This window comes from Corythoichthys intestinalis, chromosome 20 (assembly GCF_030265065.1).
Source record: "Corythoichthys intestinalis isolate RoL2023-P3 chromosome 20, ASM3026506v1, whole genome shotgun sequence".
In the NCBI taxonomy this organism is placed as follows: Eukaryota; Metazoa; Chordata; class Actinopteri; order Syngnathiformes; family Syngnathidae; genus Corythoichthys; species Corythoichthys intestinalis.
The window spans coordinates 17,675,397-17,693,717 of NC_080414.1; the positions used below are offsets into that span (position 1 = coordinate 17,675,397).

At 39.1% G+C, this 18,321-nt stretch overlaps 1 protein-coding gene across 8 annotated transcripts in view; it reads right to left on the reverse strand.

Annotated features, from left to right (window-relative positions):
- Positions 1-18,321, reverse strand: part of cacnb2a (calcium channel, voltage-dependent, beta 2a) — a 65,987-nt gene that overhangs the window by 23,148 nt on the left and 24,518 nt on the right. The window contains exon 1 of one of the 8 annotated variants that reach the window (XM_057824003.1): positions 523-1,072. The exons of 6 other annotated variants lie outside the window; for them this stretch is intronic. In XM_057824003.1, coding sequence (XP_057679986.1) covers positions 523-591 — 69 coding nt within the window. In that variant the 5' untranslated portion in view covers positions 592-1,072. Of the gene's footprint in view, positions 1-522; positions 1,073-18,321 lie in introns of those variants that run through there. One more of the 8 variants, XM_057824009.1, reaches the window with a different exon arrangement.

Sequence of the window (18,321 nt, forward strand, 5' to 3'; positions counted from 1 at the left end):
TAACATTTTCTTTTGTGTATACTTTAAAATTTTACATGAATCTTTTTAATAGAATTATCGGCTTGACATTATCGGTTATCGGTTGGAACAAGGAGGAAATTATCGGTTATTGATATCGGTTGAAAAATGTATTATCGTGCATCACTAGTTTTCATTGTAGCGTTTTAAACTACAGGTTAAAAAAATGATGAAGTGAATACGTATTTCTAAACGCAAAAATTGTCGACACTCTTTTTTTTTTTTAGAGGTTTTTTAGAGAAAGTTTGATTACACACTGGACTCAACTTTTAGACAAACAGCCACACTCAAGTCTCTAATCAACCTAATATGTTTGTTTTTAATCTGTAGGAAAAATCAGGACTATCCTCAGAAAACGCTCCAATTCCATCATTTGTCATGTAGTGTAAAATCCAGTTTTAACAGACTCAAACACAACCTACTCTTCCCTCAAGTTTTACAACTAGTACTGCATCCACGCAGGTTCATGCGAGACGGTAAACAACTTTCCCAACGTTTGCTTACGTAGGCATCTGAGCTCTTGACGCGACCTCCCTTGGCTCTTTTCAGCAGGCGGATCCAGGTGGCCTTCATCAGCCACGCCGCTCATTCAGTATCTCCAGCCACTACCGCGACACTTGACCCGCACCGCTGCGGTCAACTTTACACCTCCGCTGCTACAGGTAGAAAGAATGCCGGCGCTACATGGACAGCCGCTCCCTTTGAACGCAGATGTCAATGGGCTTTTGCCGCAGCTCCGACAAGCGGCGGCGTTTCATAAGGAATCCACAGGAGCCGGCTGCCCCGCGCATCATGGCAATTTTCTCAAACAGCTGCAGCAGGTGTCGACTCCCAGGATGAGTCAGGTGGTAGCCGAGTGCCGCATCCTCCCATCATCTTCCTCTGTTGCTCCTTCACATGCAAACAGCTGATTGTCCCGTTTCTCCTCAGCGCTAATGACGCCTCACAGGTGCCGCCTTGACGCAAGCTCCGGCTCTCTGCGTTTGTCACAATCTCGCTTGTGCTATTTCAGTGATTCTGCCTCTCTGTCTCTGTCCACCCCTCCTTCGCCATCTCCTCCTCCTCCTTCTCCGTCACTCCCCACATTTTTTCCCTCAGTTACCCCCTAACAGTGCTTCCATCTGCTCGCATTGCGGGGCTCTCATTGTGCAAGCACAACGACGCACTTTCATCTGTAAGGCTTTCTACAATAAGTAATAGTGGGACATGACAGTATGTGCACATTGATGTTGCGTTAACGTATAGTAAGGTGACAGCTTAATGGCATCAGCAAGGTCAGAAACATCCTTATCTACAGGAGTAAGAGTCCTGATTTTTGCAATGGGATGCTGTAGTTCTGCAGTTACATCATACAAGCTCGTCCCTTGTTTTAATTGGATTTCCAGTGTACACTCATTGGCTATCATTGATGGCGATAGATAGTTAATCCATTCCGACTGGGAGGGCTTCCATCACCTTATATGGTTAAGTTTAAAGATCGGGAAAAAAACTTTGGATCAATCTCAGTGATCAGCTGTTTTATATTTAATAGACTATAGACAAGTTTCCGTGGTACTTCCGCTTTACTTCCTGCTTTCTGCTCGCGACTTCCGTTTTCACGTTATTTAACATTGACAGCAATGGAGTGGCATCACTCACTGAAAAACCCTGAAAAAACACTATTTGAAAATACCGCATACTTTTGCCATTTTGACATGGGAAGACAACATAAAGAAATGGCCGAGGGTGACCACAAGTAAAATATTGTCGTATTTTATTGACTCTATGGCAGTGGATGGAAACGTCATCGAGAACTTAAAAAGCTCCGGGGCATTCCAGTACCTGCACACCAAGGGCGTAGGTTTGCATAGGGATGGTAGGGACATAACACTAGCAACTTTTCAGGATGCTCAAATTGTTCCCACCAACTTTAAAGCAACCTTATTTGCATTAATTATATAGGTTATTAAGATTGTCTTCCCATATTTTGTAAGGATAGAACTGAACCTACCATTATGAAGTGAATTATTTTCCTGACGTTCAGACTAAAATTTACCTCTTTTTGCTTGCTGAATGTGCCAGTCCATTTTTTCCCCTCAAACGCATATGTGATTGACTTTTTAATTTACATTCATTTTAAATTTATCTATTTTCTACATTATTTTATTTAAAATATCTTTATTTGCAGCCTATAAAGACATTTTTTTTAGATAATTACACATTCATCATAATCGAGGTAAAAAGCTTCTATTATTTTGTTGAGTTTGGCTTTGCTTGTGGACAAAAGCAGTTTTATACCTGAGGGAAGGCTGCATTTTTATTTATTTTTGTTATACCCTGACTAAAAAGTTTTTTCAATTCTATTTAATTTATTTATTCCACAAATGTTTATTATTTGCATTCCTGAATAGTTAAGAGATTATTTACAAGTGTGTATGTTAATAGAATTGATGTTCAAATATTGAAATTTAAATTTGCTTATAAAATCCAGACATTTATTCTGGAAGTTTTCAAAATGTTTCTTTTGTAGTTTCTGATAACAAAGGTTTGAATTTATTGTTGTTTCACCTGAACCAATACATATAAAAGTTAGTATGAGTCGATACAGATTTATTTTTGGATTGATCATTTGGCCGATCAATTAATTAGGTTCATATTCCTGAGAAATGATCACCTGACCCCCATTCCCTCAGTCTGTTTGGTGTTATTAATGTCCCCTCCCCAGCAAAAAGTGTTAATGCAGGTTATGCTGTCCCTACCAATGTTGAGACCAAACCTACGCCCTTGCTGCACACCCACAAAGTTGGATGTGTCCTCATACACGAACACCGGAATTTTGTCATCATGAAGGCGGATGTGGAACCGAGCCAGTGCCTCAATGCTCCATACTGTGAGAGAATTTTATTCATGCTTAAAACACAACCATTATACATTATATTTTGTATGCTTTTGTTATGCTTGCATGAGAATATTGTAGCATAAAGCATCATTGTTATATCAACCTGTTTGAGTGTGCCTTCCCATAGCCTTCGTAGACTGCATCACAATATGCCCAAATATGGACTATTATGTTCCAATGTTTTTCAATATGCCCTGAATGAATACAAGGGAGGACTGTGGTTTCTTATCATCATTCTAGCCGGGACCGGTGTTCAAGGTCTCAGCTCAAAGATGTTTTTGTATGGAAGAATACCCAGGTTTGTGAGATGATGAGTTTCGTTTCACGGTGAGCTTCGGCACCATCCTTTCAACAGTATAAATGTCCAGCCTCTATTGTACTTCTTCGTACTTTCTGGGTTATCACAGCTCCTAGCTGGGTCACATCGGTTTGTACCCGAGAGGCCTTGTTCATAAAGCCTTTGAAGAAAAAGCAATCCATGGTTGGGGTCGTATTAATTTCTCTAATCGAGCTATCGAGGTAACGCTTGTCTTGGAGTTCAAATTTGAGCTTCCCTGACACAAACCAAAAAGCATGAGTGGTGGTAGCAAAGGAGGGAGATGTCGAAACTGCAGGCTGTACATGAATCGCGGGTCCGGGGCGTTTATGTAGTCATGCTGCCACTGTGTTATGGAAGGTATGTTCTCCAAAAATACGAAACCTAAAATCTGGCGCATGAAACGACTTGATGCCTTTGCTATTGATATTACGATGATGACTGTAATTTAAAGTTTAAATTTTTACTACAACTACTGCTGCTGCTCTAGCTGCTACTGCAACAACACAACCAAATTTCCGGGAAACGATGTTCTTCAGTGGGTTTGTTATAAAAGGAGTGATAAGAACAAACATATAATCTTTTAGGTGGAGGATTTAAGTTTACCCTAGTTTACGTTGTGCTGAATCCATTTTTGGAGAATCAGTGGGTTCCTTTGATTTGATTTTGACTTCGTCAACACACTGATAAATTTAACCATGACTCTTGATGTTTTGTCTAAACCGGAAGTTCGGAGCAGAATTTTTCCAACATGGCACCACCCATGTTTCACTCAGGAAACTTGTCTATATACTAATGCAAACTTATTTGTTTGATATATTTGGAAAAGTCTCTCAAAAAGAGTCATATTTTGATGGTTTTCAAGTGGTTTGCCTGTGAATTACACACACTGGACTATACTAGTAAGTCGCAGGGTTCTACGCAGGGGAAAAAGTTGCTGTTTATAGTTCGAAAATTACATTTTTCAGAGGTTAAGCGACCCTCCCGGTCATCAGTGTTGTTTTTGGCAGCCCTTTCAATTTTTGTCTAAGTCTTTTGGAAGAGAGTACTTTTTTGTCTTAGGGTAGGTTCACACCGCAGGTCCTAATGCACGAATCCGATTTTTTGGGTGTTTTTCCAATTCGAGTGAGGCATTAACTTGACTGAACGTGACAAGTCGCACAGAAGTGGACCATTTAAAATCCGAAGTGGGTCACTTTCGTATGTGGTTAAAATCCGATCTGGGGCACATTTTTCCAGAATGTGGCGGCGGTCCAAACTGTCAAGTGTCCTAATTCGGAATCCATGCAGCAATTACGTCAGCAAAGAGCGAGAGCGGCACACAAGACAGCAGCGATGTAGTTGTTCATTAGCGTTAGCGCCTAGCTTGAACTCGACTTTTACTATGCAGGAGGCTGGCTTGACCACAGTCATAAAGAAATACAATGAAGAAAAGGATAAGCTTGATAAAGCTCGGTTTCTTACTGTGCGCCATATGAGCAATATTTCAGTAATGCTTACAAGGCCGAGTTGGGGCAAGCACGCACAGTGCGTAGTTATTTGTTTTGATGCTTCTGCGCATGTGAGTCAGTTTGCTCGGCACGTGTCGGACTGCTAATTAGTGCGCATGCTTAGTACTTGAATGGACTCAATGGAGAAATGCAGTCTGAATGGGAATGCCAGAAAAAACAGATACGACAAAAAATCGGAATTGTGCATTAAGACCTGCAGTATGAACCTAGCCAATGAGTCCTTTTTTGATGGTTTTCAAGCGGTTTGCCTGTGAATAAGACACACTGGAATATAAGTCGCGGGTTCAAAGCAGTGGAAAAAAAAGTTAAAATTACAGTAACTTTGCAATATCCATTTTTCAGGGGATAAATAAACCTCCCTGTCATCAGTGTTGTTTTTGGCAGCCTTTTTTTCTTGTCTTAGTATTTTGGACGAGAATACTTTTTAGTAGGGCTGCCAAAAATATCGCGTCAACGGGTGGTAATTAATTTTTTTAATCAATCACGTTAAAATATTTGTTGTAATTAACGCACATGCCCCGCTCAAACAGATTAAAATGACAGTACAGTGTAATGTCCGCTTGTTACTTGCTTTTTGGTGTTTGGCGCCCTCTGCTGGCGCTTGGGATCCAACTGATTTTATGGGTTAGTACCATGAGCATGGTGTAATTATTGACATCAACAATGGCGAGCTACTAGTTTATTTTTTGATTGAAAATTTTACAAATTTAAATAAAACGAAAACATTAAGAGGGGTTTTAATATAAAATTTCTATAACTTGTACTAACATTTCTCTTTTAAGAACTACAAGTCTTTCTATCCGTGGATCACTCTAAGAGAATGTTAATGTTAATGCCATCTTGTTGATTTATTGTTATAATAAACAAATTCAGTACTTATGTACCGTATGTTGAATGTATATATCCGTCTTGTGTCTTATCTTTCCATTCTAACAATAATTTACAGAAAAATATGGCATATTTTATAGATGGTTTGAATTGCGATTAATTACGATACATTTTAAGCTGTAATTGACTCGATTAAAAATTCTAATCGTTTGACTGCCCTACTTTTTAGTCTTATTTATGTTTTAGTCATTTCAAAACGTGATCGTCTTCATCTAGTTTTAGTCGACGAAATCTCGTAAAAAATTTTGTCTAGTTTTAGTCGACAGTTACTCAAAATGTTTTAGTGTGGAAAATTCAAATGTTTTAGTCCAAAAACAAATAAAGGTTTCCAACAATTTCGAATAAACAGACTGAAGAGCATATATTGCAGTGTCTACAGTGCATTATTTTTAATTAAACTAGAAGGCATGAACTGTATGTATAAAAGAAGTTCTCGAGCATTCAAGAGGATGCTCGCCATGCTAACATGATGTTAATGCCAACGAGAATGCTATGATAACACAACGAGTTGCATTTAGTGTGTGATGATCACTCAGCGCAGACCTTTAAAGGCTAAAGCAACAATGCATATTCCCTATTGCAAAGATTAGAAAACAAACCTTGCCGTGTTTCTAGAGATATCCCAGTCCAATAACATGATTGGAAATCAGGCCAATCGCGCCATTTTTCAGAGAATGGTAATCAGCTGAGATCAGGTTTTTAATTAAAGATATACACTGGTACCTCTACATACGAAGTTAATCCGTTCCAAGACCTTGTTTGTAAGTCGAAATGGTCGTATGTCGAGCGGTATTTTCCCATAGGAATACATTATAATTCAGTGACGTGCGGTCAGGGGAGGCAGGTGAGGCTCTGCCTCACCTGTCATCATGACAAAAAAATAATTATAGCATCAAATTAATATTAATATTTGTCCATTGCTCTTTATGTATGACTCATTTCAAACATTTTTTATAGTCAAAATCGCTGAATTTGCCTATTTCCTGTTCAAATAAAGAAATGAAACGAGAGGTGCGGCAGCAACAAGTAAAGCCTCACCTCTGATTGCGCAATCCATAACAAACTGGGTTGATATATGGAATTGGAGCGTGCTGGTTGCCGTACATCTGCATGTCGCCATTATAATGTTTCCAGATACGTTTATTTGACCTGATTTTCCACAGTCTGGCTAATGTCTTAAAATTTAATTTTTGTTAGCGACATATTTAGTTTTGCTGATGGGAAATAAAACCGCATTGAAAAAGCGCAGGTTGCGGCAGATAGTACTCTGCCGCACTGAAAGGGGGCGTACGTGAAACGGGACTTTCCGTCAAAAGTGGACGCGATTAACTCAACACTGGAGCTAAAAGGTTTGCTTCAAACTACGGGACAGAAGATATCTCGCGCTTTTCAAACGGACTGGTACACCCGAAAAGACTGGCTATGTGGCTGTCCTTCGAAAAATCGGCTTTGCTGCTTTCCCTGCCTTTTCTTCTCAACTTGTGCCAATGTCTGGACTAACACGAGATATTGTGACATTAAAAAACTACCACGAAGCCTCAGCAAACATGAGAGCTCGACCACTCACATTCAAAGCCTGATTGCTTTAAAAACTTTTGGAAGCTCAAGGATCGATTTGGCTTTGACGAACAGCAGAAGCTCAACGGTAGCACCCATAACGCTACGGTAAGGGAAATCCGAAAGAGTTTGAAAGACCTCATTAATGCAACCTGCATCCTAGCTAAACAGGAGTTAACATTTCGTGGTAACGATGAGCGTGTAAACTCTTCTAAACGTCGCATATATGTAGAACGATTACATGGTTTTGCTGAGAAAGATGAAAGGTTAGCTAGACATTTGGACACATCCACTGTGTTTTCTGTCTTGTCAAATAGAACACAGAACGATCTAATTGAAGCAATCCCCTCCATTGAGGCGGAGAGATTTTTTTTAATGTAAAGGAAAATAAGGAGGACTTTTACAAAAAGGGCGTAGGTTTGCATAGGGACGGTAGGGACATAACACTACCAACTTTTCAGGATGCTAAAATTGTCCCCACCAACGTTTAAGCAACCTTACCTTTTTTGCATGATATAATGTTCAGTTACACAGAGAATTTAGATCTTTCAATAGTTCCATATGTTGTAAGGATAGAATTGACCCTACCATTATTAAGTGAATTATTTTCATTATGTTTATGTTTGCTAATAAAAACCAGACATTTATTCAGGAAGTTTTCAAAATGTTTCTTTAGTATTTTTTGAAAACAAAGGTTTGAATCGGACAGTGTATCATCTGAACCAATGCATGTAAAAGTCATTATCAGTAGATAAGTATTTATTTTGCATTGATCATTTTGCCTTTTAATTAATTAGGTTCATATACATGAGAAATGTGGCCCTTTGCCCCCTCCATCCAATCTGTTTGGTCTTATTAATGTCCCGTCCCCAGCAAAAAGTGTACCTACATGCAGGTTATGCTGTTATATCATCCCTACGAATGTTGAGACCACTTTTTGTTTAGCAATCTGTAATAAATTGATTAAAGTATCAGAATTACAAGTTTTAAAAACAACTGAATATTTCACTAAAGGTCAGAATTGAATTCTGTGGTTTTGTACACCACTCTTTACTCTCATTTATGTTGCATGAATTATAGAATTGCGACGGCCAACACATTGAGGGTGTAGAGCAAATGCATGTTATTTTCTTACTTTTACGTATCGATAATATGTACCGTGTGTGCGTGTTTTGTGAAGAATGCTGATGAGATATGAAATAACCAGTAGCCAATTGAATAAGCTACCCTTTTTGGTTTATATATTTGGAAATCTAACACTAAAGGAGTCAGTGCCTCACCAACCATGAACCTCACCGCACGTCACTGTTATAATTCCATTCATTCGTTCCACAGTCCAAAAACCTACTCTAAATCCTTAATAAATACTGCTGGTACTATTACAAATGGCAATTACACATAGCAAAACAAATAAATTATCAATCAAAAACGGAATAATATAACAAAAATTATTAATAATAATTCCTGTATTACTGTAACGAATCGGGTTCCAATGTGGCAAACGTTTTTTTTGCTGTACCTGAACGCACCGCGGGGCTGACGTGCCAGAGACAGAGACCGGTGAGCTTGAGAGTAGAGCTGTCCCGACTAGTCGACATAGTCGACGTCATCGATGACGTAAATCCGTCGACGAGCACAACATCCCGTCGACGGTTAATGAAGGATTAAAAAAAATATATGCGTGGAAAGCTCAAAATGTCGGATGCGCTGTATGCAAGCGGGGAAAGCGGCACAAAGCCAAAAAAAAGCGCACCAGAGTGTCCAAAACATTGACTTATTTCAAAGAAACAACGGAGGGTACACTCTTCTGTCCTGTCTCTTCAATGCCAAGCTTGGCTGCACGTCGGCCGTGAATAAACACCTCAAATGCCGTCACCCAGTTTGTAATTTTTTTTCTTCATTTTTTTGTACACCAGAGGGTGCTGTCGCCTTACTGAATAATAATGTTTCATTGACAATGGGCCTATAAGTGCTATTAGTATTGTCCTTAATGCTAACTGAAAGGTTTATTTCATGTTATGGTTTATTTTATGGTATAGAAAATTATATAAGGTTAAAAGGTCATAAATATATACAGTATATACAGTGATTGCACTCAAGGGAGAGATTGTCAATGATAAGGTAATAAATTAAGGTAAAGGCAATTCATTGATATATAAATAAGGTTTAATAGGAAAAAGGTGAAAAGTTTTTGTTAATTTCTAATTGTGTTGTTTTATTTGTGTGCACCGCAGCTCTTACGGTGTGATTACATCAAGGATGGAATAAAAGTTGTAAACCATCAGTTTAAGAGACCACCTTTTCAATCGGGATGCTACACTAGTTAATTCTATCAGCATTTGAACTCATTGTTTATTTGTGATTTATTATTGTTATTTACGTGTTTATTTGTACTTTAATAAATAATTTAAGTGTTCCAATATGTTTTTTGTGAATTGATAAGCGTCAACAAAAATTTCATTGCTAAATTAGTAAACAACCCCCCCCCCCCCCCAATTTTTTTTTTTAAATTATTAGATTAGTCGACTAATCGTAAAAATAGTCGGCTGACTAATCGGGAGAAAATTAGTCGTTTGGGACAGCCCTACTTGAGAGTTTCACTTTCACTTTCATTGTTTTTTTGAGAACACAGTCAATTGCAGCAGACATTAGGCATTTTGTGTTGAATAAGTTGTGAAATAAATGATAAAAACGTGGCAAAGCTGGCGATTTCTTTGGAGACGTTACCACAATAAGAATTGTCAGCTTAACTTATAAAGACTGGCGAACGATGGTCGGAGGAGGACCGTGGAGATGTATCGTTGAGCCATTTCACGGATGCCCACCCCACGCTCATATTTTTCAATTATTTGCATCTTCATTTAGAAGGTAAGCGTCAACTTTTTCCTTGTTTCACCACCTGTACCAACCTTTTCTAAAACCTGTGTTGATTTCTCACACAAGAAAATCCGCCGTGCATTCGTCTGCGGTGCTGCCATTTCGTCGTATTTCGAGCATGTTGTCGAATGTAGAACAAATGGCGAGTCAAATTTTACGTCAAATGTCAAAAAGATCATGTGTTGAAGCCATCATATGTCGAGGTACCACTGTACTAGTATATTCATGTTTCTCTGCTTCAGGCGCGTACAGCCTTCACTCACCCTCCTGCTGCTTTTCTTGCTCACCAGTGCAGGTGGCGTTTGCTTGTTAAAGTTAACGATAAATGACAGCTTTGAAGCATTAATGTTGCCAGAGAAGCCTGGGAGCGCTATACTTGAAAAAGACCAGCTCAAAGATGATTGACACGTCGTTGAGCTTGTTAAACATTGCGGTAGTGTGAGTGGACATTCATTGTGTGTGTGTTGTTCTTAGCAGTGTGAGCGGATTTAAGTGGACTCACTCAACGAAACATTTAATAAAGGCAAGTATTTTTCTACATTATTCTTGTTTAAAAATAATTCGGTGGGACAGTTACGTGTTTAATTTTTGTTCTTGTTTTTGGAACAATTTTTTTTTCAGTATCGGATCGGGACTCTGTATCGGGCGATTCTCAAACTCAGGTGACCCGGACTCAGGTGCAAAAATATTCGATCAGGACATCTCTAGTGTTTCCATACAAGCAAGATGGAGCTAGCCTAGCTTGAAACACACCCTAAACTCCGTTGAAAAGAATGACGGAGAGCCGCAGCACATCTCACATGAGTGACCTGACACAAACACTGCTTCGATGCAAGCTGATGTACTCGATGTACAATATGTCACATTTTCGTCTCGTTGTCATCTCGTCAGATGAAAAGTGGCATTCGTCTTCCAAGCCATGTGTTTTAGCTCGTCATCGTCACGTCATCATTTACGTTATTGTCATTGCTGTCGAAAATAACAATGCCTGTCACTTTATCTAATTCACAGGCGTAAAGATTATTTAAGTGTGGCCATATTGCTGCAGCTTAGGGGTCAGGACTGAGCACACAGACACGGGTAGGTGTGGAGTGAACAGTGATTAGGGAAATAAAAATTCTGTAATGAATTTTCGTGACAGTCATACATTCTATTAACTACAGAATTTGAAGACTAATTGAGATTAAGTCTCAGTTCTTCAATCCAAACAGACACAAATGAGTATGATTTTGTTTTCAAAATTACTGCAGTAACACTATTGAACATGAAAGTCATCTTTATTTAAAACTCTGAGGGACCTCCATTCACCAGAGAGTCACTGCAGGACAGCTCTAAGCCACACAGGACTAATGAGAATAATTAGCCTTTTAATTAAAACATTGCCATCTCCATTCATGAGCGGATGAAGTTAGATTGGCTGAGATAGGTTACTAAAAATGTAACCACTACACTGATGACGCATGACCGATCGCTGGGTTGCGCCAGTTCGGAGGTCAACCGGTGTGGGAGCGCTAGCTGCTTGTTGGATTCTGAAATTTCTGAAGGTTTTTTTACGAGTGTTTTGTATTCTGCAATGCAGGACACAGATGCTGTTAAGATGCTAATTCAACCAATGACGGAGACTTGTAACGACAGATTTTGCCTAGAGCAGTCTACTCGTAACACCGACAGTGACAACGCTAATAAGCTTCCAGAAACACTATGAACGTTATGCAAATAATTAACCAAGTCTGCCATTGACGACGATAGGAGTTCCATCCATTTTGACTGGGAGAGGCTGGTGGCGCAGTCATATAAAAACTGCAGGTGCAGTTATTTTAAAGGTCCCATGTCCGACTCCCAGACAAGCCCCCCAAATTTGTTTGTTGTTAAGGACAGCTTCCATTTTTACACTCACTCAAGCGCCCAGAATAACCATCTTCACCTTTTTCCATTTAAGACATAACCCATCATAAGCACTACCTTCTATCATCTCCCACTGGGATTTCCCAGTGCGGCTTTTATGCCTTCACTTAAGAGAGAGTTGAAAAGGTTTGCATTTTCTACAAAAAGACCTTTCGCACTGTTGGCTTCTTCTCAGTGTGGAGAACATGATATTTATATTTAGTAAATAGAAGATGTCTAGTGACAAAGTAGGATAAGGAATAGTTCAATTTTGGTGGTAAGATCAGGTCTGCAATAGAAACTCTAATTTACAAAAATCCATAGTAATAATAAATTAAACTCTAATTTACAAAAATCTATAGTAATAATAAATTAAGTTGCAGGGGCAACACTATATTGGCCTTTGCAAGGCAAAGACCCAGATAAAAAATATACGGTTACCAAACCACGGTAAAATTCCACAGCTGCCAGCACCTTTCGGAATTTTTTTTTTTTTTTACGGTTTACTTAAGAATGAACGCTTCCCAGTCGTGTTCTGTTCTGACTGTCAAAAGACTGTCAATGTACAGCACAGCACCCGTGCTAGCGGTTTTCAGTCTCGCCGTGACTCATTCTGGCCTGCCTGGCTCTCCCCTGCCATCTGTCCGTCACTGCCACTTCGCTCAAGTCACTGAAATGTTTGGCGTGCGCTGAGAGCAAAATGCTACGCGCTGTGCTTACTAATATTTGTTATTAATTGAGCAAGCAGAGTGTGAAGTGTTGTGAGAAAACAAGACGTTTAAAAAAGAAGCACAAGGTAATGAGTCTTGGTAAGTGGCAAAAAAGATCGAGTGGCGCTGCTCCTGCAAAGAAATCAAGGTGACACTGACAGGGCTATGAAAAAGTGTTTACCCAGCATTCCAAATGCCAGCGCATTAGGTAAGTGCAACGTCCCATCCCCTTGATGGACTTGCTGGCTGTCAATCATTCCATTAGATACAGAGTAGGGTTGGGAATCTTTGGCATAATGGAGGCCATGATTTGATACAAAAACGATATCTATTAAGTAGGGGTGTAATGGTACACAAAAATCTCGTTTCGGTACGTACCTCAGTTTTGAGGTCACGGTTCGGTTCATTTTCGGTACAGTAAGAAAACACAATGCAAAATATAAATGTGCTAATTGTTTACTACAGACCTTTGTGCTTTCAACAATAGGAACATTAGCCTATACAAAGCTAGAATTCTGCTCAAAAAGTAGCAGGTATTTAAAGATAGTCCAACAACAATTTGCCTTTCAGACCCCGCGTATTGGTCAGCTTTCTTTCTGAAAGAAAAGAGAAGTCCTGTGCTAAAGAGAAAAGCAATCCCAATGACAAAGATTTTAACATGTATTTTACAAATGAAATTCCTCAATGAATCTTTTTTTTTTTTCTTATGAACGGTTTTCAAAAGCTTTATTGGTGGATTTCCTCAAGTTAAAGCGTCACACAGAAATTAATCAATTTAATTGTGTAAGCAGGATCTGTGTATTATTCTTATTATTTGATTACAGGTGTTTTAGCTCGTTTCAAATTATTTTATTTAAATGGGCTATTATTTATTTTATCATGTGTGTACAAATGTGATGTTGTGTTCATTTATATTGTATATTTTATGTTGTATAACTTTCGTTCCTATGTGAATATTAGTTCCTACTTGTTTTGTTATGGTAGGAGGGTTTTGTATTGAACACGGGGCCGTGTTGGTTATTATCATAGCAGAGAAGACAGCTGTAAATCAACAAAGACAAGTCAAATGTGCCCCGATCTACCACTCAAGAGGACTGATGGACTCAAAAAGTTGGTTACGATTGCATATTAGTTTGAAAATCGACCGGATCCACCGTATTTTTACACGAGTGACTTCCGGTCTGCCCGATCCTAGCTACCGGTAGTAGTATTGATGCAGGAAGGTCGCGTCTCGCGTCAAATAATAATGTCTGCCGTTCTTTCCGCGTGCGTCGTGTTGAGCCGCTTCTGGGACGCGTCTAACACGCGGCCGCACTGCGACTGGTGTGCATTGGTTGATTGACTTTAACGCCCACGTTTCACTGCGTTCTCGCGGCGGCCACGTTATCGCGCTGTTGACGTTTCTGGGTTATACCGTCCTTCCGTGTTGGTCCTCATTATAGTAGAGAAGACGGAGTAAATATAATCTACACGAGGAAACTGTAACGTTGGTAACAGCTAGCGTCTGATGCGTCTCATAAAGATCACATGTATGTTGAACTAGATGCGCAATGACAGACTCGGCCGCGTCTGGGCAGCGTTATTAAACAGCCGCCATCTTAAAGCAGTACAGCGCTAAGCGCTAATAAAGAGCGCTAAGCGCTAATAAATAAGATTAACGTTACTGTCGCTACTAGCTCACGTAAAGTTAGCCCTGCGGAGGACTAGGTTTCAATTAATTATGACCACTGTCGTTGCGTGGCTAACGTGTCTTACATACAGGCTTTAACATAACATAGCATTGTGGAGTGATGAGGGTGTAAAATAAAAACTTAATCATGCTAACTATCAATTTTAGCTCAGTAGTCATTGCTGGATAAAACACCAAGTAGCACTGGTCCCTAATGTGCTCCAGTACAGCCTGTATCATACATTTATTTTGAACACTGCAAAAACTCAAAATCATATCAGGACTTACAGTTTAGACTAACTTAAAACTTAACTAGAACTTAAAAATGGCTTGACACAAAGAGAAATTCAATTGAAACACGTGGGAAAAAATCCAAACTTTTAAGTGATGTGTGTTATCAAGGGTAACGGCATTTTTAGGTTATATATATATATATATTAGTTTTTTTTTTTTTTTTTTTTTTTAAATAAGATCTAAAAGTTTTTTGAGTGAAAGCAGTGAATTAGTCTTTTTTTTTTTTTATATTCTAGCTACAATATACATCGAAAATAAAGACATTGATTGACTGAAAATGGTTCAAGATTAGATGAAATGTCTTGTTTTCTCTTGTATATTTATAATTGCTCTTCACCTAAAAATATATTTGTTTTATCCGATTACTCGATTAATCGATAGAATTTTCAGTCGATTACTCGATTACTAAAATATTCGATAGCTGCAGCCCTAGTTGACATCATTCAATCATTCATTCATCCTCTGAAACGCTTATCCGAAGGAGAGTCACGTTGGTGTGCGTTGATGAAAAAAAAAAAAAAAAAACTACATTCTTTGACTTGTCAGCAGCTAGCCCAATCAAGCTTTTCGCAACAAGTTCTGTTATAACTTTATTACTGAGGCTGGCAAAACACAGGAACGAGGTGCAATTATTACTTTGACGATATCTGGTTGGATGTTACGATCTAATCCCTGGCTACTAATAAATATTACCTGCGACTAGCTACTGCAGTCAATCCCTCGCCGTTTGGATCTTCTTTATCTAGCAGGTCATTCCCTAGGCGGGCAACGAGCACTGTAATAAGATGACGTCTCATGAAGATGATACAGTTAAGTGAGAGAGGCCGCCTATAGGGAAGTGGTAGTTGGTGGGGGTGGTTCTACGCTTCTATTTTACGCCTGTGTCATCAATATTCCGCAGCTTCCTGGCGTACGAGGTGTAAGACTGCGAGATGATTGATGAGAGCTGGCTGAGAGAGAGTGCAACGAGAAGCGAGCTAACCATCTCCAGTCAAACGTAACATCCAACTAATGGGAGCGTACTTGAGATGAATGTGTTCGGCCTCGTTGGGTTTATTTCATGTGGACTGTATGGATTGTGGTTTGACGTCACGTGTTGGTTTAGCATTTTGTTAGCTTGATTTTTGACAATATCGTTGTGTTCTTGGTTTTGTTACATACAGTATTTGCCTGCCATTTTCGCGACTGACATCCAATCCATCTACAGTGGTATGACAAAGTATTTGAACCTTTTGGAATTTCTCACATTTCCTTTATAAAATCACCATCAAATGTGATCTGATTTTTGTCAAAATCACAAAGATGTAAAAACAATGTATGCTTTAACTAAAACTACCCAAATATTTATAGGTTTTCAAATTTTAATGAGGATATCATGCAAACAATGACAGAAGAGGGAAAAATAAGTAAGTGAACCCTCTGACTAAATAGACTTAAAGAGCAATTGAAATCATTTTTTACCAAACTATTTAAGTCAGGTGTGTGCCCAAACACTGATAAGTGGTTTAAAGTAAAAATTGTCTTGATGAGAAGCATTGTCTGATGTGCATCATGGCTCGCTAAAAAGAGCTGTCTTAAGACCTGCGATCAAGGATTGTTGATTTGTATTAAGCTGGGAAAGGATACAAAACCATCTCTAAAATCTGGATGTTCATAAATCGACAGTTAGTAAAGTACTCTACAAATGAAGAGAGTTTGGAACAGTTGCTTCTCTCCCAAGGAGTGTCCGTCCACCAAAGATGACGCCAAGAGTTTAGTGCAGAATACTCAGAGAAGTTAAAAAAAAAAAAAAAAAAAAAAAGAACCCTAGAGTGTAAAGACTTACAGAAATCACTGGCACAGTCCAATATCTCAGTGCACACATCAACTATACTGTATGTAAAACTGTTACACTCCACAGACGTTTTGGCAAAATATTTTGTGGCTTGATGAAACCAAAGCTGAATTGTTTCGGAGGAACACACAACTTCATGTGTGGAGGAAAAATAGAACAGCTCACCAGCATCAACACCTCATCTTCACAGTAAAGCATGGTGGAGAGAGCATCATGATTTGAGGCTGTTTTGCTACCTCAGGGCCTGGACAGCTTGCAATACTTAATGGAAGAATGAATTCAAAAGTTTATCAGGATGTTTTCCAAGAAAACCTGAGGCCGTCTGTCAGACAGTTGAAGCTAAAAAGAGGATGGATGCTGCAACAAGACAATGATCCAAAACAGAAGTAAATCAACATCAGAATGGTTTCAGACAAACATAATACACGTTGTTGAGTGGCCAAGTTAAAGTCAATACCTGAACCCCATTGAGATGCTGTGGCATGACCTAAAGACAGCGATTCATGCCAGACATCCCAGGAATCTGACTGACCTACAGCAGTTTTGTAGAGAAGAATCAGCCAAGATTAGTCCTGACCGATGTGCCTGACTGATTTGCAGCTACAGGAAGCGTCTGGTTGAAGTTATTGCTGCCAAGGGGGGGCCACAAAATGTGATGGTTCACTTACTTATTTTCCCCCCTTTCTGTCATTGTTTGCATACTATCCTCATTAAACTATTAAAACCAATAAATGTTTGGGTAGTTTTAGCTAAAGCAGACACTGTTTTTACATCTGTAAGATTTTAACAAAGATCAGATCACATTTGATGGTGATTTTATGCAGAAATGTGAGAAATTCCAAAAGGTTCATATACTTTTTCATACCACTGTAGATGGATTGGATGTCAATCGTGAAAGTGGCAGGCAAATACTGTAGGTAACAAAACTAAGAACACAAAAATGATCGCCGCAAACCCTCCCAGTACAGTTGCTATTAATGGCAAGTTGTGGCTTACCTGAGCTGTAATGTTATTAAAGTAATTAAACTCATGGGCCAAAGCATTACTGTATCTAATTACAAGATAGTGTATCATTACTAGAAGTATAAATCACCAATTTCTTGACAATACAATTTTGATTCTTTGGACAAGAATACAATTGCAGATATTACAAAGTCTGCCATGATTTAGGAGCGCTTGATTGGTTTAACATAGGGATGTCCCTATCAGATCAAGTGATTTTTCAGAGGATCAGAGTCTGGTGAAAAGGATGGGGTTTTTAATTACAAAAATATATTTGTTTTTCTGCTTCATGCTCATACAGCCTTTTACCTCCCTCCCACTAGCTAACCAGTGCAAACTTGCTTGGTCTTCAGCTGGTGTTTGTTTGAAACTTAAAGTTAACGATGATTGACAGGTTTGAAGCTATGATCGTGCAAGAGAAGACTTGGTAGCTCTACAATCAGACGCGCAAATGTGTCAATAGTCATTTAGCTTGTTACACACCAGTCTGTGGGGCCGTTTACATGGTGACTCTCCGAGAATACGAAAAATGTCGCATTTGCGTCTCCATTTGAACAATGTCGCGGTTCCGCATGAAAACGATGTAGTATTCATGCCAGGCCCTAGGGGGCAGTGCAGATTTACTGGGCGACAGAGAATGATGCACTTTGATCCCACCAAGCTCCCTCAGCCCGGAAAAAAATTTGCCCGCCCACTCAAAGCAATGTCATTTTTCTTTTGTTCAAAAAGGCACAAAAATTGAAATGTTCAACATATTTATTTTAAAAATATTATTAAAACAGTAAATTAAAGCCGACGTTCCGCCATATTTGCTGTTTTTAATGTTTAGTAGCACCGCTGCGCACGCCCAATGTGACGTGTACGAGTGCTGACATGAACGACG